Source organism: Lytechinus variegatus, chromosome 1, assembly GCF_018143015.1.
Source record: "Lytechinus variegatus isolate NC3 chromosome 1, Lvar_3.0, whole genome shotgun sequence".
NCBI classification, from domain to species: Eukaryota; Metazoa; Echinodermata; class Echinoidea; order Temnopleuroida; family Toxopneustidae; genus Lytechinus; species Lytechinus variegatus.
In genome coordinates, this window is record NC_054740.1 from 55,903,532 (window position 1) to 55,927,492 (window position 23,961).

The 23,961-nt window shown below is 35.0% G+C and overlaps 1 protein-coding gene across 11 annotated transcripts in view; it reads left to right on the top strand.

Annotated features, from left to right (window-relative positions):
* The window catches only part of LOC121417485 (neurabin-1-like), a 96,844-nt gene that overhangs the window by 67,688 nt on the left and 5,195 nt on the right, over nt 1-23,961 (top strand). For 3 of the 11 annotated variants that reach the window (XM_041611208.1, XM_041611266.1, XM_041611276.1), the window contains 12 exons: nt 1,136-1,234; nt 6,405-6,443; nt 8,840-9,033; nt 9,740-9,892; nt 11,066-11,307; nt 12,198-12,224; nt 14,494-14,508; nt 15,979-16,104; nt 18,159-18,370; nt 19,477-19,608; nt 22,484-22,605; nt 23,482-23,655. In XM_041611208.1, coding sequence (XP_041467142.1) covers nt 1,136-1,234; nt 6,405-6,443; nt 8,840-9,033; nt 9,740-9,892; nt 11,066-11,307; nt 12,198-12,224; nt 14,494-14,508; nt 15,979-16,104; nt 18,159-18,370; nt 19,477-19,608; nt 22,484-22,605; nt 23,482-23,655 — 1,535 coding nt within the window. The remainder of the gene's footprint in view (nt 1-1,135; nt 1,235-6,404; nt 6,444-8,839; nt 9,034-9,739; nt 9,893-11,065; nt 11,308-12,197; nt 12,225-14,493; nt 14,509-15,978; nt 16,105-18,158; nt 18,371-19,476; nt 19,609-22,483; nt 22,606-23,481; nt 23,656-23,961) is intronic. The other 8 variants (XM_041611222.1, XM_041611234.1, XM_041611241.1 and 5 more) reach the window with 8 other exon arrangements.

Consider the following 23,961-nt stretch of genomic DNA (forward strand, 5'->3'; position numbering starts at 1 on the left):
AATTATGGAAGATACTTGTTTGAAGAGTTAAAATGATACATGCTTCCATGTGAGTTCTTTCTATTTGTTGATATTTCACCAATGTATTTTATTATCCTGCATTTGTGTTCCATATTCTGTACCCAGTTGTACCACATGATTACTTTGACTATTCCCACGCATGGATCAAGAATGCCTGATGTAAAATACAGTTGTAAATAATTTATTTCTGTTTAAATACTTGTAACTTTCTTTCAGTAATGCTTCAAACAAATTCGTTCACAGAAACCTAGTTATACAATGTGGATTAGAGTGTCGTTAGGTGGATGCACATACTTTGCGTACCAATGAATTTTCTCTTTGTTGTTTGTTGGTTTTGCGCGAATGAAATTGTGCCATGTTTTCTTCTTCATAACTGTAATTATGTGCTATTGATTTCCACAAGGTATCATTTCGTAATTTTTTTATATCATTCCCTCCCTTAGTTATTGTTATCAATTTTTTTTATAGCTGTATCAATTTGTTGTCATTGTCCGGATCACCATCATTATAGTCATCAAATCATCATCGTGATCGTTATCATCACCATTGTCATAATCCTCTCCATTTTCATCGCTGCTACCATCATCATTGCCATCATCACCTCCATCATTATCATCATCACCATCTCCATCATCATCTTCTTCAATTTCATCATCTTCATTATCTTCAGCATTAGCATCGTTTTCATTTTTATCATCATCATTTTCATCGTCTTCATTGTCATCATTATCATCATCGTCATCATTATCATCCTCTTCATCTTCTTCATTTTCCTCATCATCGTCATTATCATCATCATGATCAACAGCACTCGCATCATCATCATTCTCTTCATTTTTATCATCGTCATCATCATCATCATCATTGTCATGGTCACCATCAAGTATTCATTTGTTTAGGTCGTTGGATCCCGCTTTTCCAGACGATGAATAATTCACCAGAGTCACTCATAGTTATGACATCTCCAAATCAGAATCTCTAAATCTTGGGTCTATGTCAGAAGTCTAAGCCAAGCATTCCTTCCTTGAAACCCTCTTGCATCTTTCTCTCTGTCTGTCTGGTGTGGTATTAATCTCCAAACTGCAAATTGCCTCTTTCCCTCCATTCAATCTAGATGAAGATGTAGTACTTCTAAGGCAGGCGCAGGTCCCATCTTTCGAAGCTATTCTGGAAGCCCAGGGGAAAGAATTGGTAGTAGACGAAACATCCGAAGGTATGCCAAACAAAATCTTTCAGCCAAGCCTCTTCATTTCAGATTCTAACCATTCACTAACCCGACTCCGAATCTAACATGGAATATCTGGCTGTATTTTCACATATCTTGTCTGATGTGTTCCGGCTAAGAATTCTAGTAAAAAATCATTGGGCATGGGATTAGATGAGCCAAGAGGATTGAGGAATTGCAGACCAACTATTGCATTCAATCAACTTTCTTTTAGCTAGAATCATACATTTATAAAATGAAAAAAAAAAACAACAAAAAAAAACATGGTAACCGTGGGCTTTGTGCGTCAGTGTCAGAGCCATTGGCTATAATTGAACAAGGCGATCAAAATCTTAAGAAACTACAGACATCATACAGACAACATAAAGATAGTTGGTTTGGCTTAAACGTAAGAAAAAAGTTCTTGTCTTGTAGCCATGAAAAAATTTAAAGAACAGATTTAAAAAGGAATGATCTTTTAATCAAATGTGAATCAGCCAGATTATTCTTACTAACTGCTACTGAGCTCTTTGCCAACTTTTAATCAAAACGCATCTTTCTCTAATCTCGCTTCCTAATTTACTAACCTCTTTCAAAGGGAATTCTTGCTGTCAAAAGTTTCCATTATCTCATAACAAACTTATATATCTGCAAAATGTTTGATAGTTCAGATACACCAGTCAATAAAAACAAGATTTTTTTCTCTAAGATTTGCAAGATATAAATATTGTCCAATTAAAGTGATTTAAAAAGCCCAACCATGCAAAGATGGAGCTTTTTAAGACTATTCTAACAAATATTAATTTGAAACAACAGCAAAAGAAAAATCAAATTGATTTGTTTGTTGCACAATATATAAATGTTTTACTTTTGAAATAGTTGCTCAAATTCTCAATCAGTAGATAAAGGCTTTAGGGAAAATATTGAGATGCTACAGTATATTTATAAACTTGAAAATTTATTACAGATAATGGAGTTTCTTGCAATACGCATCTTAAAAAGAGTCAATCTCCCCCCCCCTGCATCAGCATTTTCACTTATTTAGCCTGATGCAGTAAAGATTTTTTTATTGCACTCTCTCCTTTGCTTGACTAATACTCTTCTTGCTCTTTTGACTCTTAATGACCATTATATCATCCTGAGATTAAGTTCATATTTTTCATGACCTTATGCAAGAATTGCGAACTGCCCTTTTAGAGCAACTAGTCTTGCAGGAACTCATACAAAAATCAAATTGATGTGGCAGAAAATGAATCTAATTGCAGTATCTTAGCATGACTGATTTTGATGATAAAAGTGTGATAAATATACTTATTATTTAGTAGGGATTATGATTGTGATACTGATGATCTTTGCCATCAACCACATCATAATCATAATAATAATTATATAATAATAATAAATAACAATAGTGAGATAGGGATTATAATATTAAATTGAACTATAGATTTAGTAATATTAATACTCAATAATGAAGGAATAATTTAAAAAATAAACTTTGAAAATAAAAATAAATTTTAAAAAATGAATGGGAAATCATTAAAGAAATTTTAAGTTTGCACTTCCTTTCACTGAAAACTATTCCAAACTCTCTTTGTTTTAATGAACATGTGTTTCTTTGAGAGAAAAAATATGGAGGTTGGTTCAAGTCAACTTCACAAAACTTTGAAGGAAAATCCCTTTTCTTCCCCTGTCTTGTCTAATATGACATTGATATCAGATGATATTTGTTCAACGACATTCAGCATAATAGCTAGAGGCTCTTTCCAGAAATAAAAACATTTCTCAGGGTTAGAAAAATGAAACATTCCAGATAAACATTCAAAGGATTTTCAAGAAACAAAACACAAAAGCAATAGAAAGGGACTACAACTCCCCCCTTTCAACTAACATTGTCATGTTATGACACCTTAACAAAAGTCAGAAACACATCTTCTGCTGGGATTTACACTAAGCGTCTTTTCCTTATTTCTGCTCTGGAAAAATTATGGGGAATGTGAGAAAGCCACTGTGAATAACGTTGAGTAGGATTCTTTCAGTATCTTTTTCCCATTCCCCTAAACAAAGCAATGGGGGAAATTAAAGAAAACTACTGTAAAAGACTTTGAGTTGGATTCTTTCACATCTTTTCTCAACACACCCTAAACAAAGCAATGGGGGAAATTAAAGAAAACTACTGTAAAAGACTTTGAGTTGGATTCTTTCACATCTTTTCTCTATTCACCCTAAACAAAGCAATGGGGAAATTAAAGAAAACTACTGTAAAAGACTTTGAGTTGGATTCTTTCACATCTTTTCTCTATTCACCCTAAACAAAGCAATGGGGGAAATTAAAGAAAACTACTGTAAAAGACTTTGAGTTGGATTCTTTCACATCTTTTCTCTATTCACCCTAAACAAAGCAATGGGGGAAATTAAAGAAAACTACTGTAAAAGACTTTGAGTTGGATTCTTTCACATCTTTGCTCTATTCACCCTAAACAAAGCAATGGGGGAAATTAAAGAAAACTACTGTAAAAGACTTTGAGTTGGATTCTTTCACATCTTTTCTCTATTCACCCTAAACAAAGCAATGGGGGAAATTAAAGAATACTACTGTAAAAGACTTTGAGTTGGATTCTTTCACATCTTTTCTCTATTCACCCTAAACAAAGCAATGGGGGAAATTAAAGAAAACTACTGTAAAAGACTTTGAGTTGGATTCTTTCACATCTTTTCTCTATTCACCCTAAACAAAGCAATGGGGGAAATTAAAGAAAACTACTGTAAAAGACTTTGAGTTGGATTCTTTCACATCTTTTGTCTATTCACCCTAAACAAAGCAATGGGGGAAATTAAAGAAAACTACTGTAAAAGACTTTGAGTTGGATTCTTTCACATCTTTTCTCTATTCACCCTAAACAAAGCAATGGGGGAAATTAAAGAAAACTACTGTAAAAGACTTTGAGTTGGATTCTTTCACATCTTTTCTCTATTCACCCTAAACAAAGCAATGGGGGAAATTAAAGAAAACTACTGTAAAAGACTTTGAGTTGGGTTCTGTCAGCATCTTTTCCCCCACACACCCTAAACAAAGCAATGGGGGAAATACAAGAAAACTGCTGTAAAAGACACTGAGTTTGGTTCTTTTGGCATCTTTTTCCCATTCAATCTAAACAAAGCAATGGGGGAAATACAAGAAAACTGCCGTAAAAGACGCTGAGTTGGGTTCTGTCTGCATCTTTTCCCCATTCAACCTAAAGAAAGCAATGGGGAAATTAAAGAAAACTGCTGTAAAAGACACTGAGCTGGATTCCTGCCTAACACGATGGCACAGACTTATGTTAAGACGCCTGCGATCAACTGATTGCATTCTTTTCATTTACATCATTCAACTTTCTGTCAAAATATTCACCCTTCTTCTAGCTTTGCTGTGCTTCTTTTCTAGTTGCTTTGAATTCATTTTATGAAATTATTAATTTTTTTGTAGTATGAGGTTTGTTAGTGCCATGTGCCACTGTTACTAAATAAAAATGTTGAGTCTTTTTTTTCCATGTATCCTGTCAAATGTTGAATGTATCACATTAAATGTCATATTATCCACCTTTCATTCAAACTCATTTTCCTTCACATGGTGTACATGATATTCAATCACTTTTTTTTTTCATGTGAGGAAAAACAAAATGATTAATTTAAGCAAATATCTACATTTCATCAAACCTTACCAAACTTTGAAGGATTGTGTATTCATCTTCCACTTGTACTGTGATATTTCAAAGAATTACAAGAACTATAGCCATGTCCTTATTTAGATGTAATGAATTTTGGAGATTGAATTGTCAACAGCTGAAGTTAAGTAAAGAATACATAATTTATTGTTACATTCATATAATCGTGATTAATTTGTGTTATGAATGTTTAAATTCACATATTCTTCATCTGTTTACAATTCTCTTGTGTCCACTCTATCTTGCTACGACATCATTGCTTATTGCTATTTCCCGTACTTCCCTTTTCATTTTGAATTTGTTTTTAGTCCATTATTCTGTGTAAAATAACTTTTAATAATTCATGATATTACTGCTAGTACTACTACTGCTGTGATACAATTCTGATACATTTGTTCACTATTGTGAACATATAATACTGCATAGTATTTCTTTTACATTTATCAATATCAGACATTTTCACTCCATTATTTTCTACACATAACTTCTTATAAAACATTTTGTTCAACAAAGTTGCAAAATGAGAAAAAAAGTCCTTTATTGACACACTAATTCAACTTGGTACATGCATGATTCTGTATCTTCATAAATTGATTTCATGTCACATTATTCATCTGTTTCTTCATATTATTTTATCCTTTCATTTTCTTTGTTTTTTTCTTTCAGTTCTATGATGATTTATTATTTTCACTGTATTTCATTCTTATTTTTTCTTTGAAAAATACATGTACCTTCATCTTGCTTTGAAATAATTTTTTTTTCTACTCCTGCTCATTGATTTACAGCACATGAATATTCACCCTTTTTTTCTTTCTTTCTTTCTTTCTATTCCATTTCCTCACCTCTGTCATTTCTTTTCATCCTTCCTCCCTTCATTTCTCTTTCCTTATTCTCTCCCCCTTTCTCTCTCTCCATACTCCCTCTCTGCACGTCTCTCCCTCTTCCTGTCTCTTTCCTTCCTTTCTCCTTCTGTCCTCCCTCCTCCTCCACCACTCTATATTCTGAAGTCGGGTTTAATTCAAACTCTGGTTTAAAGGTGTGTTTTAACTATGGACAGCCAATAGTTGCATAAATCTCCAACAATATGATATAAATGTATCAGCTCACGTTTCGCTCAAATCATTCTTAACTGTTTCGAAAAGATAAACAGGATGATTTTTCTTCACCATTCACGAGTTATGAAAGAGCACAGTAAGCATAAGAAATATGCAATGTGAGGAAAATTTTGACATGTTTGGCTTTCCATAATTTTAGCACAGACTTAGACCGGGGTCTAAGTTAAATCTGACTTCAGAAAAACGGGTCTTAGAGTATTCCTCCTCCTCCTTTCTCTTTTCTCCTCCCTTCTCCCTCCCTTTCTACTCCCTCTATCCCCCCCCTCTCTCCATTCTATCTTGATCATGATATAAACACCATCATCATCGTCATTCTCATCTTGATTAACACTTGTTATGTAATTCATAAATGAACAGACTTTGAATGGGACTTCGACATGGGCCATCTTATATGTGGTAAGAAGACAGTGTGATAGAAGAGTCAAAATGACTAACCTATTGACTCCAAACAGATCAAAAGCATGGCATGTGTCTTGGTTTGGACTTGTGACAATGAAATGATGGTGGAATGACTTGACTTTGTTTGATATGATAGCCTGCATGTCTGTATAAACCATTCCATTATTGCTGTACATGATCTCATTTCAATATATCATAACTGTCTTTTTTACCAAATTTCATTAAAACTCCCTTATTCTCCCTAAATATAGGGAAGAAAGTGGAATATAATTTTATTTGTACACAACCTTTGTAAGCCATCAGGGGGGGACTACTTTCATATATCACAAAACTTAAACTTCAGAAATCTGTTATTGTATTTTTTTCCCAGAAATCTATTATTAATTTTTCATCTGTCCTTTTTAAATGTTTTTTTTTCTCCACCTTGTCTGCTTAAATTGAAAATAACTTAACAACATTCCTTTTTTTTAAAGAAGATTTTGTTGTATTATAAGGGAGCCATTGAAGGGTTTAGAAAGATATCTTGAAGTACATCTTATCATTTATGTTTTTTTTGTCAATCAACCATCAATATATTCTGCCAAAAAAGCGGGGAAAGTGATAATCTCATTTTACCACAACATTCTAATTCTTATGATCCCATCTATATACATGTGCCCTGATTGGTTTTATATTTTATCATTTTATTTGTCATGTATTCATGGTATTATCAGTTGTCATCTTGTTACATGTAGCATGTTGTAAATTATTCATACATGTATGTGTTATCTCTTGAGTTGATCAAGTATTTCTTCACATAATTCACAGCTTTTTTTTATTTTGTTCATTGTAAGTCATATACAGGGCTGTTCAAGGATATTTTCCCACTGTGCTTCATTTGTTTTGCTTTTTTACATTTCATTTTTTTCAAAAGCAAAGTAAATATTGGGCTGTCTTGTACATATTTTATCAATTGCTACTGCTAAGCTGTTATGTGGGAGTTCCCCTATTGATATAGACTTCCAATTATAATGATACTACAAAATAAATCACACATTAAAGATATTTAGACTATATGTGCATTACATATACTAGGGATTCGATGGTATATTATACTAATCTATGTGGATTGTGAAATTAACATACACATTGTAAAAGACAAGTATTTTCGTCATGATAATTTTACAATTTAGGTTTGAGTTATATTGTAGTACTTTCTAGGCCTTTGTTGTTTGATGGTGTGTTTCCAACACAAATTGTAGAAAAGATGGAAATACTGTATTTTAGCCACCAAAAGTACTTATTATTTAACAGCCTCAAAATAATCAAGTATTGCATACTAATGGGAATTTGCAAGAAAATTTTGGTTCCCCAAATCAGTCATATATCTTGCAACTGATTGCCGATCTGCCTCTTGCAACAAGAAGTGTAAAGTAATTGCTACAACTGAATTTAATTTGTAATTGATTGCAAAATTTTCTTGCAACATCCCTGTCTGTTCCCTCATTGTCAAGCAGTAATGCAGTTGAATTATAACATATCACGATATTGGACTAGAGTGATATAGTCATCATTACATTGGTTTGATAAAAAAAGATAATTATCATTTATTTTGTGAATCTTACTGACATAGCCATAAGGGGAAATGGGTTTGTTTATTTTATTTATATTATTGTTTATAAATCTTCTAGCTACAGGAGCTGATTAGACCCTGATCAAGCCCTACACCCCACACCCTGATCAAGCCCTATTCCACACCGTGATCAAGCCTTACCCCACACCCTGCTCAAGCCCAACCAACCCCCACACCCTGCTCAAGCCCAACCAACCCCACACCCTGATCAAGCCCAACCAACCCTTACACCCTGATCAAGCCCAACCAACCCTTACACCCTGATCAAGCCCAACTAACCCCACACCCTGATCAAGCCCAACCAACCCCACACCCTGATCAAGCCCAACCCCCCCCCCCCAACACACCCTGATTAAGCCCAACCACCATTCCCTGATTAAGCCCCACCCCATACCCTGATTGATTCTTACCCCCAAACCTGATTAAGCCCAACTTGCACAACCTGATCAAGGCTAACTAACATACCCTAATTAATCCCATCCATCATGCCTTGAACAAGCCCAACCACTATTTTCTTTTCAAGCCCAACTACACACCCTGATCTAGCCCAACCCCACACCTAATGAAGCCCAACCACCGCACCCTGATTAAGCCCAACCCCACACCCTGATCAAGCCCTGCCCCAAACCGTGATCAAACCCGATCCCCTCACCCGATCTAGCCCAACTCCCACACCCTGAACAAGCCCAATCCTTACACCCTAATCTAGCCCAATTACCAATCAAGCCCAGCCAACCACCACACCCTGATCAAGTTTAGTTCTGTTCTTGCCTTTTTCCAGCGCCCCTGCGGTCAGCACCACCATCTCATATAGAGGACCAAGAAGAAGAAGATGACCAATCAGTGAATGATTCGGACAGCGACCTATCAGGGACGGAGGGAACGTACCATATCTCAGGGTTACCAGATGAGGATGAAGATGAGGAAGAGGAGGAGAAAGAGCAGCAAGAAGTTGGCAGTGACTTGGTGAATGATGTTAGTCCCTGTTTCCACATTCTTAAACAAATATAGAATGTTCGATTTTATTTAAGGAAATGAGCAAGGGAAATAGTGAAAGGGTAGATGGTGGACTAGTGGGTGCAACTGCATTAAGATGTGAACACTGGAACAACACCATTTTCATTTTTAAAAGGGATTTGGCATCTTTTTTCATGTGGAATTTTATATCAAGAGCATGCTTATTCATAAATGGGTATTCACAATGCAATAGACAAGAATTTAATTATATGACAAACAGACACACCCAAACCCGTGTTAGTTGTCACCTGTTTCCCTGGGGGATGTTTAAAAAAGATTTAAGTATGACTTAAGTCTTACTTAAATGCCGATGCGTACACGATATGCAACGCGCTATCTTATTGATAGATACGCAGTAGTGCGCGTCCTCATGACACGATCTGACCAATGCTGTCAAGCCTTTCATACTGTACGCAACTCGGTATTTAATTGCGACTCTTAAGTCATTCTTAAATCTTTGTGAAACACCCCCTGATATTATAAGTGATAGGGATGTGCAGGTGGACCACTACATCAGGGTTTTACTCTGATACAAAAAGTGCAAATGTTTCTTGACTTGTATGAATAAAGTGCTGCCTACAAGATGAGATTAAACAACAACAAAAAATTAAGTAAATCTTATTTGATACTTTCATGATGTTTTAATTTCTTTTTGAACTCCCAGGTGTTTAGTGCCTTGATGCCGGAGACATCGCGTCTTGATACGAGCGTAGAGAGATCAAAGATTGCCTTGGTTACCGGCCCTGACAGCAAAATGGGAAGGAGAAGTAGACCTTCACTTTCTCATCTAAGAGAGAGGGCACAATCTAGTACTGAGGTGGGTAATCATTCAGAAGGAGATAATTACCATGGTTACAGGGTACTACATTAGGAGTCTTCCGAATGATAAATCAGCAAATAATAATAACCATCGTTGAAGGTACAAGGATAATCTTAAAGAGTGATTTTGATGTAACGGTCCTTCCGATGCAAAGACGAGGAAAAGTGCATGTACATTCATATTGCCTAGGAATGATGGTATGATTTATTGCTGAAAAACCAATAGGTGCTTATTTGTTTTAAAATTCATTTGGGTAAAGAAAGTAAAGTGTTTATACTATTACCCCTGCAAAAGAAACAATAAAAACTAGGCAAAAATTCATATTTGGTATTCATTGGTTACAATCTCTCCTGAATATACACATGCATGATTCATCCAGTAAGTGTATAGATTACAATCATACATATGGCATTATTCCAATCATCAACATCGTGAAAGTTGTTTTAGTTTAATCAGTTTAAGTCCAAATAATGAGAATATCTTGAATTTTGGCCAGAAACAATGTTTGTAATATATTTCATTCGTACATGAAATTGTATTTTTAGAATTTTTGGTCTGATATGATGTTGCAGACTTTTGGAACTGCATATCTAGTCTCAAATTCAGTCTCAATCGTGCGAGTCTGAAAAGGAACAAGTCATGAAACAATCATATGCAATTTTGTTGTTGTTGCAGATTCATCTCAAACTATGTTAGGGTTTGAAGCAGACCCCCGCATTTTAGCTTAGTAGGATATTATGTTTGCCGCTAATTGATATCATTAGAAAATATTCATATTAATATGTGCCAATGTTGATTTTTATTGTTACTGATAAATAGCTTAGACTTATAGAAAATGTTACTGATATGACTGCAGAATTAAAGGGGTCTTATGAATACATTTTGATATCTCAAGTTAAGTTCTGACTTATTCAAGATCAACAAATTCAAGGGTGAATGGCATTGGAGCCCTGGTTGGTGTTTCATAAAGCTTTTTGTAAGATACAAATGACTTTACGCATGACTGGTAACCCCTTCTTGTGCTAGATAATACATTCCTATGTCATTCATTTAGGACCTAAGAACATGTTCCAGTCGTGCGTAACTTTACGAACAGCCTCATGAAACACCCCGCTTTGATAAATAACTACGGTACATGTTGTGAATACAAATATCTGATTTTCCAATTAGCTCATGGATGAATTAGTACCCACCAAAGAGGGCAGCAGTCCACCAATCGTAGCCAAGAAACCTCAACCAATGGAACGTACTCAGATGGTACGCGTCTTACCCACGATGCCCCCTGGTACTACCAAACCCAGCGAGGTATTACGCAACCAACCAGCCTCTCCTAAACTCGGCAGGTTCAGGGAAGAAGGTCAGAGTTCGCCTCCAAGGTCACCAAAGCTGGGGCGCCCACTTGTGACGGAAAAGTGAGTCCATTTTCATGAATTTTCCAAGCTTCTTTCATGGCCCTATTACATAAAGAGTTGCCATGGTAGCAACTCTTGCTGGAATGTCAACTACCATGACAACAGTGGAAATTCTGCTTTTTGATTGGCTATTCCACCGAACGTTGATATTAGAGCAAGAATTGTTATACTTTGCAACTTTTTATGAAATGTAGCCCAGATTCCATCCAGGAAATGATTTGTTTGTATCAGATTGAAAGGATATATTTCAGTCTCCTTTTTCTCACTTTAAATTCCAGATTCTTTCTTTAACTTGTCGTCATTGTAATGTGTTTCATGGACTAATACTGTGGTTATTTCATTGTACTTGTGTTTACATCCCTGTCAAGCTATTTCTTTGCAATATCATTAATTTCCATAATTATTCATTTCAAACATTTTGAATGATTTAAAGATATTTTACCTTACTGATCAAGGAATCATAGAATAAACATTGTAAGCTGAATGTCATAAATGATTTCTGATTATTTCATTCACACTGCCATAACCACTCACAGTTTCTTATTTATTTAGCCAATATATATCCTTTTGCTCGTTCATTTCTTATCCGTTTTTGTAAGAAACTTTTTCTTTCGATAAACAAAATGATGCTCCTATGAAATTAATAAGCATCCAGCTCTTGTAAGTTCTGTCCATGGGTATGTTTCATGAAGCAGCTCATCAGTGATTTTTACTGACAAATAAGCTCTCAGCCAATCAGATGCAAGGATTTCAGTAGCTTATAACATTTTTCAGTGAAAATCACTGATAAAACAGTTCATGAAACACCCCCCATGTCTCCCGCTGTTGTTTGTTAAATGCTCTTTGTATCTGTGTATTTCTTTGAATCCTGTATTTAATGATCTATACAGAATCTACTACAACCCGTGGATAAGAAGGTAAAAACACGTCAGTAAAACATGGATGTGCGCACTTTTTGTCTTGTGAAAGCTGATAAAAAAAATACTTTAGAAATAAAGAATTGTCACCAAGAAAATTCCTTGCTCTAATGATTGTAAATGGTTTGGAATATCATGGACCAGATTTTTTATTCAGTTAACCGAAAATGAAATAAGTAAATGAAAAGCTGATGTACTCATATCATTAATCAAATTATTGATTTCACTTGATGTAATATCGGAAAAATTTAAATTTGATGAACAGTCACAGAAAGTATGTGAAATGAATATGATACAGTGGTATGAAATATTAAATAAAACTTTTCTTTATGTTGAATTGGTTGAAGTGTCTCTAAATTTGCTTCCGGAGAAGACATACAATGGAAAAAATTACCATTAAATCTGAATTTTATTGAAATTTGCAATATCTGTAATTATTACATTATTATGAATATATCATTCACAAAATCTTGCAAATGTTTTTCAATTATTTTCAATTATGAACCGTGTGGATGTATATTAGAGCAAGGTTTTAATGGTAAATAAACCAAACTGATTTACCCGAAAAATCGACCGTAATGAAGGGAGACATGCAGTTGCAGAGTGTCCAAATGTGAATTTAAATGTTGTGTATATTTAAGATTTCAGTATTACAGGAATGCATGCTATTTATTGTGTTCAGTGTAGTTGTATTCATTGTAGTGCAGTAAACTACTTTCGCCATTTATGGTGCTGTATAAGCCTAAAACAATAACAATATATGAACGATTATTACATGTAGTAGAAGGATTTGAAATCCTGCTTTAGGGTGTAGTCAACAACATTACCAAATAGATAGTGTAAGATTTATCAGGAAAAATAAAAGTAATATAACAAGATTTAAGATCAGGTATTTGTATAGTTGCAGTAATTAACATTAATTATTGATATTCTTAATATTATCAAATTAGTTACAGTAGTAATTGTCATTGATGAAGAAGGGGTAGCAGTAAAAGTGATAGTAATAGTAGTAGTGGTCTAAGTAAATGTAGTAGTAGAAGTTGTAGTCATAGAAGTAGTAGTAATAGTAGAAGCAGTAGTAGCAGTAGTAGTAGTAGTAGTAGTAGTAGTAGTAGTAGTAGTAGTAGCAGTAGTAGTAGTAGTAGTAGTAGTAGTAGTAGTAGTAGTAGTAGTAGTAGTAGTAGTAGCAGCAGCAGCAGCAGCAGCAGCAGCAGCAGCAGCAGTAGCAGCAGTAGTAGTAGTAGTAGTAATATCTTACAAATAGACTTTTCTTCCTTAACAATTGTTTCTCAGTTAGCTAACTAAGTGAATGTTCTTCAAATATGCACAACAATAGGAAGACACAAATTCAAATGGTTAAAATGTTTTAAATAGATATATATTGTGTGATTTGTGTGTATGTACTCTTGTTTGTCTGTCTGTTACATGTATGTATGTATGTCTGTCTGTCTCTGTGTATTGTGTAACTTTGATTTTGTGCAAAAGTTTTATATGTATATACAGTACTTGCCTTTTATATGAATTTCAATATGAAATACTAAAGTCTGTCTCATTCTATGAAATTAAAAAAAGATGTCTAAATCACACTTGAAGATTAGTTAATAACAATTCTTTCCTTTTCTTATGACATGAATATGTGTGTATAATAAAAAGCCCAGTTAAATTAATTTCTATTTTGATAATGAATGAAAAATATATACTTATTTATTTGCATGGCCTGGGTATTATGTTTTATGATATCAATAAGGAAGAGTGAAATCAGATAGCTTATTGATAAACTGTTATTTTTCTTCTGCAAGGACATTTTTCCAACTCATTAAAAGTCATTTAAAGCACCATAAAAGTCACATCTAGTGCTGTAATTATCTATTTCTGTAGTAAATAAATGAAAATGATAATCATAATAAATGATTAATAATCATAATAATGACTAAATTTACATAATACCTGTTTTGAAAGGTTATAAGGCACTATCACATTATAAGATAAAAACATTCATTCTCGTATGGTTTCAAGTATTACATATTGGACTGTAGACTATAGATAATTGTGCAGGTTGTCCATTTACTGCTTGAAGTCAATTCCAGTGTGATATTCATATCAGTAGGTCATACTAACAACCAGAGTTTATTTCATAAAATCGCTGCTATTATCTTCACAATTCCTTTGATTCATTTAATAGGTGTCATATACGTTTTAAAATCATCCAGGATATTTGTTATCACACAATAATATTTGCATCCCTTGTTCATTTCCACCCTGAATTTAGCCGACACTATTTCCCGTAAGTTTGTAGACCTCTCTTAAAAATCAGTGTATATATTTTGCAGCTATTCCACATTGCTTTGCCAACTTTGCGTATTTATTCCCTCAAGATGCTGAAGATGTTTTTGATATATTACTAATGCATGACTGCTGTGAATATAAGTTTCCTCAACAATGAGAGGATTTGTCATCAGTTATTATGTAAAGTATTAAAAATATATACTGTTTTGATGTCAAAACGTAGTAGCTTCTAAGGTCCTATTTAAATCCACCTCCCTATTCTTGTTTGCTCTTTTACATAGTTGAATGCTTATGATATCAAGTCTGTACATCCATCATATCTCCAATACAGAAACGCTACGTTTCGCTTATAACCCTCCCCCTTTTCAGCTGCTATTTGCAATGAGCTTAATTTTTTCTCTCCTTTTTTGGTAACAGAATCGTAAGAATCATTGTCAATCAGTAACAGGTATCAAGTAGTTTTTTCAGATGAATATTCCTCAAATGTTTGTAATATCTTTTGTACCTTCACATTTTTATCAATGAAGTAGTCGTATATTGTTATTTTGCTTCAGACATATTCTAGTCTTGTTGGCTGTATATAGACATTCTGGAAGAATTTCTAAAAGAATTTTTCATACCTAATATTATTCCCCATAATGAATTTAGATGGAGTTTACTAGACTTTAAATTGCAGTCAAAATGTGTCTCTCTGCTTCTTGATAGAAACCTCCATGTTGTGCCTTACTATTTTAACCCATTAGAATATACTTTGATGATATTCTATTTTTCATCATTTATTTCCCTGTCCCTCTGTTGTTGTTTTTTATTCTGCCCCAAATTGCGTTTTTTTTTATGCCACAGACACCCTGTACTGCCATCCAATTTGTGTCGATACTTATTTTCATTCCTTTATGTTTTTTTTCCCAAATATTTTCATGCAACATCTATATAGTGCTTAATACAAAGTTTCTGAGCGATGCATACTATTACCCCGCCTTTAGCATGGCTTCCCTGATTGGGCGCTCAAACTTAAAGGAATTCCTGGAATTTAGTCATATTTAGGTATCAAATAAATGTGAGAACTTGTCTTTAAAGTTAGAACTTCGTTATCATTCATAGTAGAGCATTGCTCTGTTTTATTTGACCTTGGGGGTGTTTCACAAAGATTTAAGTATGACTCAGAGTCGCACTTAGACGCCAACGTGTACACGATATGAAACGCGCAATCTTATTGATCAATACGCATTAGTGCGCATCCTCTTTGTACTGCAACAAACTGGGAATTTAAGTTTCATTTTTGCTCATGCTAAAGTGTTTGTGAAACACCACCCAAGTCTTAACTTATTGCTTCAAACATAGCTCCATTTGTTCCACAGGTGTTTGTGTGCTCATGTTATACAAGCCTATCACTCTCAGCATCTATATAATCAGACCATTTGGGATGTCCTAATTTCATGTTTGAACCCTTCTCATTGACTGTATACAGAGAACCCGATACAAGTACGGATCATATAGCCACAGGGTACCAAAGCCCACCATCTCCAGTTCCGGCTCCCGTCGTTACGGCAACGACGTCATCGTCAGGCCTTCCACCGGCAATGCCTATTCTAAGGTAAGTTATCATCCGTGTTCTAATTACGTGGGTTGATTTGTTACTATGAATAGTAAAGCCTCGGGTAAAGACTATAGTCTGTAAAATATATTTAATAATTCATTATATGATATTTCCTCATTTAAAGGACCTGTAAAAAAAATATGTATATGTATATTTCACTTCCGATCACAATATTTTGCCAGATTTTATAGGCTGTCATGTCAGATTTTGTTGTGTTCAGTTTGTCCTGTTTTTGAAAGATGGAAGTGAAACCAAGAAGACTTGGTCATATTTTTTGGGTTGTGCTATACCCCGGCAATGCCACCAGGATGACAGTGATACGAGGGGTATTACCGTACCCCTTTTTCTTTTTCGGTTTAATGGATCGTCCTCTCGGCAGGACTAGGGTACAAGTTATTGGTAAATTTTTCTGAGTACACAATTTTTTTTAGGATATGTTGTATGTACTTATACACAGTTTGTATCAATGTTCTGTTTGATTGAATTGCAACCATATATGTTTTGTATACTTTGATTGTTTTTGTGATAAATAAAATCTGCAAAGATAAAAAAAAAAGAAGACTTGAAATTTGATCTCAAGTTTGATAACATAGTAATGGTAACAAGATTTAGTGTTGGACAGTCCCAGTAGTTATAGGACAAGTCCACCCTGACAAAAAGTTGATTTGAACAAACAGAAATCCAAGAAGCATAACACTGAAAATTTCATCAAAATTTTGATGTAAAATGGGAAAGTTATGACATCTTAAAGTTTTGCTAAATTTCACAAAGCAGTTTATATGCATTTTCTGGTCGGTATGCAAACGAGGGGACTGATGACGTCATTCACTCACTATTTCTTTTGTATTCTATTATATGAAATATGAAATATCTTAATTTTCTCCTCATTAAAAGGTGAAATAAGTTTTCTTCCCCCATGATCAAGGGGAATTACAATTGTTCTAACATTTTATGGTTCAGTAAAACTGGTCCTTATTGTCAAATCTACAAAAATTGAAATATTGTATAATTCAAACAATAAAAAAACAAAAGAAATAGTGAGTGGAGGACATCGCTGACGCTCTCATTTGCATGTTGCTGAGTTGTGCATATAACTGTTTGGTGAAATATAAGCGAAAGTTTAAAATGTCATAACTTTCTTATTTTACATCCGATTTTTATGAAATTTTCAACGTTATTCTTGTTTTATTTTTCTCTATTAATTCAAATCAACATTTTTTCTGGGCTGGACTTGATCTTGAATGTGTTTCATGAAAATAATGCTCAGTGATTTTTCGCTGACTGACTTTCTTCTGAGCCAATCAGATGGAAGGATTTGAGTAGCTTATAACACGTGTCAGTGAAAATCGCCAACTGTTAGTTCCATGAAATGCTTACCTGGTCGTCACATGTTAAACCAAGTTGTAAGGTTGTGTTTACGTGAAAGTAAACAGAAAAAGAGTCGGAAGTGATGGGATGCAGGGTTCCTAGCTTATCAAATTTATGAAAGGTGGATATAAGTGTGACTATGATTCTGCCAGTTTTCAGTATATCCGAGGGTGTGTTCAGTGTCAATTTTCATATATGAACGACAACATGAGTCATGATTCAAAGCACAATTACAAAAATGCAGATATAAAGAGAAACAAAGGGTTTATTAAATGTGCTCTCGCAGTGGAAGCCTACACAAATTGACGTTTCTAGTGATGGGTCAAACTGCTCATTAAGCTGTGCTGATGAGAGCGGGGGAATTTATAAACGATTGATGTATAATCCGCTTAAATCACCACATACTTGGGCGTTGTGGCGTGCGCCTGTATTCCAAGCTGTGGGGATGTTATAAAATGATGCAGAGGTTTGATCCCATGTCACGTCTTTCGGATGGTGACGTTAAAGGTCAGTCCCAGACGTAAATAATCATATCTGATTGATACACGTCTGACAAAACTCAAATACACACACTTTGCTATGCAATGCATTCATTTTTCTCATTTTGTTATCGTTACCGCATCTGCAATTAACGTTTAATCAGAGAATAACATCCAAAACCCTATATCCTCATATTTCTCCAGGTTACAGCAACCAAACACGAGTGCCCATATAGAATCCTCCCCTTCATCTTCTTCACCGGAGGGAGTAGGGGTAAGCCTAGTCTCATCTCACCCCCACCACCGGCATAAACACCAGGAGAGGGCGGTAGACGTACCCTTCGATCATCAGCTAAGTCCGGAATTATCTAGTCAAGGTAGTCGTAGCTCCGATGACCCTCCTATGTTTCCTCAAGGTAGCTATCAAGGCAGCGTAGCTAATTCTGATGCTTTCCACCCAGGATTGGGTCTCAATCTTTGTTTCTGGCATTAAAATAAAAAAAAAAAAAAAAAATTATCCTGATTTGGTTTTCTATCAGGTTTTCTGTCATTTCCATTTTTTGTTAACTTGTGAATATTCTCGCAAGTTAGATCAAATTTCTGGTACTTTTGCATTACATTGTGTGCTCTTTGGATTTGTTCAAACCCTGCTTTTTTCGTTATTTAGTTTCTTCAGGCCTTCTCCCCCCCCCCCTCTCTTTCTCTTCCTCTCCTGAATTCTATGAATAAAAATCTTTTTTCAGATGCTCCTTTCTCTCACAAAAAGCCATTCTGAAAGTACAAAAGCTTAATGTGTTTACTTTTCCTCTTCTTTGGCCCATATGTAAAGAGATATTCTCACTTAAAAAAAAGGCATGTTTGATTAGAAGAGAGAACATCTTATAAGTAGCTGAAGAGCCTCTCCACATGTTCTGGAAACCTAGATTTTATGTAAATAATTATTTCAAAATCAGTTTGCATACTTATTTCTTGCTTTCTGTGTTGACTTTACTGTCAAACTTTTGTGGGCTTTAAGTGCATGAATGCTCTGAGCAATGCCTAATGGTGTTAAATTACATAATGCATGTAGTTTAAAAATAATTTTTTTGTGATAAGTTGTGCAAATAAAGACCCTTCCTAGCGTTCTCATTATTTTGCATGTTTCTGTTAACCCTCTTCTCTCCTAATTTGAATTTACAGAGTCATTTATAGTTAGGTATGAAGGTGTCTTTAAAAAAGAAATCCTCTTTTAATGTAATGAAAATAAAACAAAAACTTACGGTTTTCTTTAAAAAAATATAATTACAGAAAAAAAGATTGAAGCTTTACAAAAGACTACATTAGATTATGCTGATTGTCTTTGAAAAATAAATGGTACAATTTATTCATTATGAATTGAAAAATGGCAAATCAGTGCTACAATTTCTAATTAAATGGCCCTGTAAAATACTTTTTTTTTTAATCGCTTTATTGTAGTCCTTTCTGTGTGTGTGTCTGTCTATTTTTTTTGTTCTGCTAACCTTTCTGTCAAACCCCCCAAAAGGTGGTGGTGTGCGTGTTCTGTCTCGCTCTGCTCCAAAACTTTCCTCGTCATCTTCACTTTCCTCATCAACGTGGTCATCATCATCCTCTTCATCCCTGTCATCATTTCCATCCGATGATGAGGGAGAGCAAGGTATGAAGCTCCCTCCAGGGGAGTGTTTCATCAATATTTTCGTCTGACAAGTTGTCGGATCTGACACCTTTCCTAGATTTTGATTGGGTGAGAGGCACTGTTACTATGGTAACTGTCAGACAAAACAGGATTTGTCTGATGAGAAGGTCCGACAAGTCCTTTCATGAAACGCTCCCTGGAAGACTATAGGGGGGACTGTGTTAGGGTTGTGATGGGGGGGGGGGAGGTGTTTCATGAAAGATTTCTGCAGACAGCACTGACTAAATGATTAGCCCTGACATTATCAGTGATATTCTTGCTTTTGATTAGCGGGGGAGCATCACTTCAACACTTTTCATCCAACATCGTTACTGTGGTAACTGTCAGACTGAAAACTAATTTCTCGCATAAAGCATCTGACAAGTTCTGTCAGGAATTGCTGAATGTTGTCAGCACTGACAAGGGAGATGCGTTTCATGAAAGTTGTCAACACTGAGGAAATTATCATCTCTGATGAAATCCTTTGTTTTAATACTCCGAGGAGCATTTCACAACAGGACTTCTTGGACGTTGTATCTGACAAGTCCTGTTTTATCCTACAGGTACCATAGTAACAGGGCTATTTGGCCAATCAAAACCAAGGACAGTTGCCAGACCTGAAAACTCGTGAGACAAAAAATGTAGATGAAACACTTCCCTGACAACTTCCTTGATTTTGATTGGCTGAGAAGCACTGTTACTATGGCAACTCTTTGCTGAAGTAGACTTTGTTGAAACGTTTTATTAATCCTTTCATGAAATGCTTCCATGATTTCATGAAAGGAATTGTCTGATGTTTTATCAAACTAAAGTATGCATTATCCGAGAGTTCCCGTATTAAGAGAATTTCTCAGCCAATCGAAATCAAGGAAATTTGTCAGGTCTTACTACGTGTTGGTGCAACACACTCCTTGCCTCCTTTTCAGTAATATTATAAATACAAGCATACATGCATATCCATCATGAGCTGATGCTTATAGTGCAGTATCAAAAGAGACGTATGTGTAACATAAATAAAAGAAAAGGTCATTTCATTGTCTATTGAAAACTGACTTTATTTTTAGTTAGATATTGAAGCTAACTTCAGCAATAGCATTGGTTTTTTCTTGCTGACTACATTTCTACTAAAACAACGCCTTGTTTTACTGAAAGAATGTACATTTGATAATTAACTTTCAATTTTTTTTCTTCTATATAACAAATTTTGATCAAAAATCAAAATCTTCAGGTCATTCTAATCTTAGATATTATGCGTCTGCAAATTTTTGTCGGGTAGATATATTGGTTGAGCCCATTCTTTCATGTACTCAGCTTTTCATCCATACCATTATCATCTATCACAGCATTTGTCTGATCCATGCATGTCATCTTGTGTGTTACATTTTTGTATTGATGTATCCATGGAAAGTATCATGCTTATGTGTCACTGTCAATATCTTTGCCATTCATGTCATCTCTCCTTCTTTCTATTCCAATGTTCTCTTTGTTATTAACATGATCCTTTCAAATTGCCACTATGCTTTAGTACTCAATGCTTAAAAAATGATGTTTGAAATTATCAGAGCCCTTTATCACAAAACATAGTGCATGGTCTTAGGACTGATTGTTATGATGTCATTGATAGTTATGTGTAATCAAGTGTAAAATCAATCGTACAATCAATTGCTAATCTTGTGATAAGGACCTATCATCAGTCATTATCTTGTTAACATAATCACCTTGCCCTGTTGACCATGTACCTTGAACACAAGGGTAGTGGAAGACACATTATTCATATGCCATAGTGGAAATTGATGTACCTGAAATGTTTTATCATTCATATGCTGTAATGGATCTCGGTGTACCTACATGTGAAACCATTATAATTCATATATGCATATTGATGTACCAGAAATGTTATATCATTCATATTCCGTTATATACGCTGGTTTGGACAAGATTTTTTCATTCATAAACAGAAATGGACAAGTTATCCGTCATCAAGGTTTATCATTTCATATGCTATTAAGGGAATTAGTATATTTTGCAATCACTCTTATGTTATAATGGTAATTGGTGTATTGGCAAGGTTTACATGTCTTATGCCAAAATGGTGCAGGGTGTACTACAAGGTTTATCATTCATATGCCATAATGGAAATACCCTGGGTTTGAATGCTTTTAATCTTCTTTTCTATTTATCAATCCTTAATGTTGTTTTCTCAATGAATGATAACCCAGAACACTAAATATATGCAAGTTTCTCAATAGTAAAGGTAAACTTCATGCAAGCCAACTTTTTTTCAATCATAAAAATATATCGCTTTGAAAATACTTTTTTTAATTGGGTAAAATCCAGTTCAGAATCATTCATTTATTTATTGCAAATTCTTACCTTTCTACCAAGTGGAAATGTCCTTATCTTGATGGAATTAAATTTGTTTTGACATCGAAAAAAAAAACTATATTTGTTGAACAGATTATAAATGCATTCATAATTCAGTGGAAATCTCCAGGGCTGGATCCAGGAATTGTTTGAAGGGAGGGCGGAAGGCCCCGTAACATGCACCAAAGGTGTGTCCTGACGGGTCTGGAATAAAAAATTGGAAAAATAAACCCCTTAATGTGCAATTTCAGCGTTTCTGAGGTCATCCACTCTGTCAAAAATTGTCAATTTCATAATTTATTATTATTATTTCATAATTTCGACCCCTGATCTTCCTCTGTTTGGCATTACAATGGCATGTGAAGGATGATCCATAAGTTGGGAATTCTAATACAGGTGTATTTTAGTATTTCTTGCAACATGGCAGTGTAAAAAAAATTGTCATATGTCAATTGAGTTGATACATGCTGTACTATCATATTTATTTTCTTAGAAGAAAAGAGGCATATGTTCTCAGCATCATCAACAGACTACCTTGCTTCCATGCCAGCGAGTGAGCTTGGAGGAGGGAAGAAGAAGAAGAAGGGCAAATACAGTATATCAGGTCCGACACAAGTGAGTATTATCCCAGCGGAAGGGGTGTTTCCCTAAGACTTTAGTCTGACTTGACTTTAAAAATTTCATTCGCATACGTTGAATGACCTTTGATCATATCAGATTATTGTATCAGGGGCCCGTGTTACAAAGAGTTGTGATTGATCTAATCAATCGCAACTATGGAAAGCCAGCAAAGTCAACATATAAAATGCATGTTTGTTAAAACAAATTTCAAGATATGAATGTATATCCATAAATTCATTGATTTCTTGACAATTTGGTGTGTTCTCCTTTGTTTACAAAGGACATTTTGCAAATTTCCTTTAGAAAAAATTATGACACTGATGGATTTTCATAGAGTTACGATTAATTGGATCAATCGTACCTCTTTGACAGACGGGGCCCACATCATGGTTTATCAGTGATGAGATTTCCTATTAGATTACCTATTGAATATAATGTTGCGCGATAAGATTACAGGTTTGATGTTATTTAATAACATTTTAAACAGGTAGGCTTGAGGTTTCAATGCTGTAGGCTTGGCCTTTGCCTTGGTCTTGGTGGGTTTATGCCTTGACTACAACACTAGTAGATATCTGCAATTTCATCAGAAATCATCATTGAAAAGTTCATGTCAAAGTTGACCATTTTACATTTAAAAGTAGAGATCATGCTTTGATTATATCCAGGAATCGCTGTTTATTCCTATTTTATTTGGTCAAATGTAGATCACAGAAAAGGGAAAAGAAATATTCCGTGAAATACAAGGAATAAAGGATGGTGACCATATATATTAGGAAAGGTATATGAAAAAAGATAAATGATCATAGTGTCAGTTTAAGATATTTTCTGTGCCTGCTATCTCTAACCAAAATTTATCCCTTGATTCCTCAGGATGAACCGGTTCAGAAGCCGCATCATATAGACGATCGTCCAGTATGGGACTGGAATACTACCCACGTCTCGCAATGGCTAATGGCCAACAACCTCGCACAGTACATCAACGATTTCTCTGCTAACTCTATCAACGGACATGCTCTGCTACAACTGGATGGGGCCAAGTTAAAGGTCAGTGCACTTAGGGTCAGAGGTCAATATGATGCAGTGCCTTAGTCTGCTGTGCAGACCCTTCTCCCGATATAAGTGGACTGAATATGCAGCTTAGAGACCCTGCCAATGACTTTTGTATAGTAGGCCCCTCTTATTCAGGGGGAACAAAATTGGAACAGCAAATTGTATTTGTGCTAGTCTTGTGTGAAGACTCGCTTGTTGATCGAAGTTTTAATCAGGGTCTGTGCTTGCAGACGGGGGGGGGGGGGGGGGGGGGACTGATCCCCTTATCAGGTGTGGGTTTTAATCTTCCTTCAGCAAGAA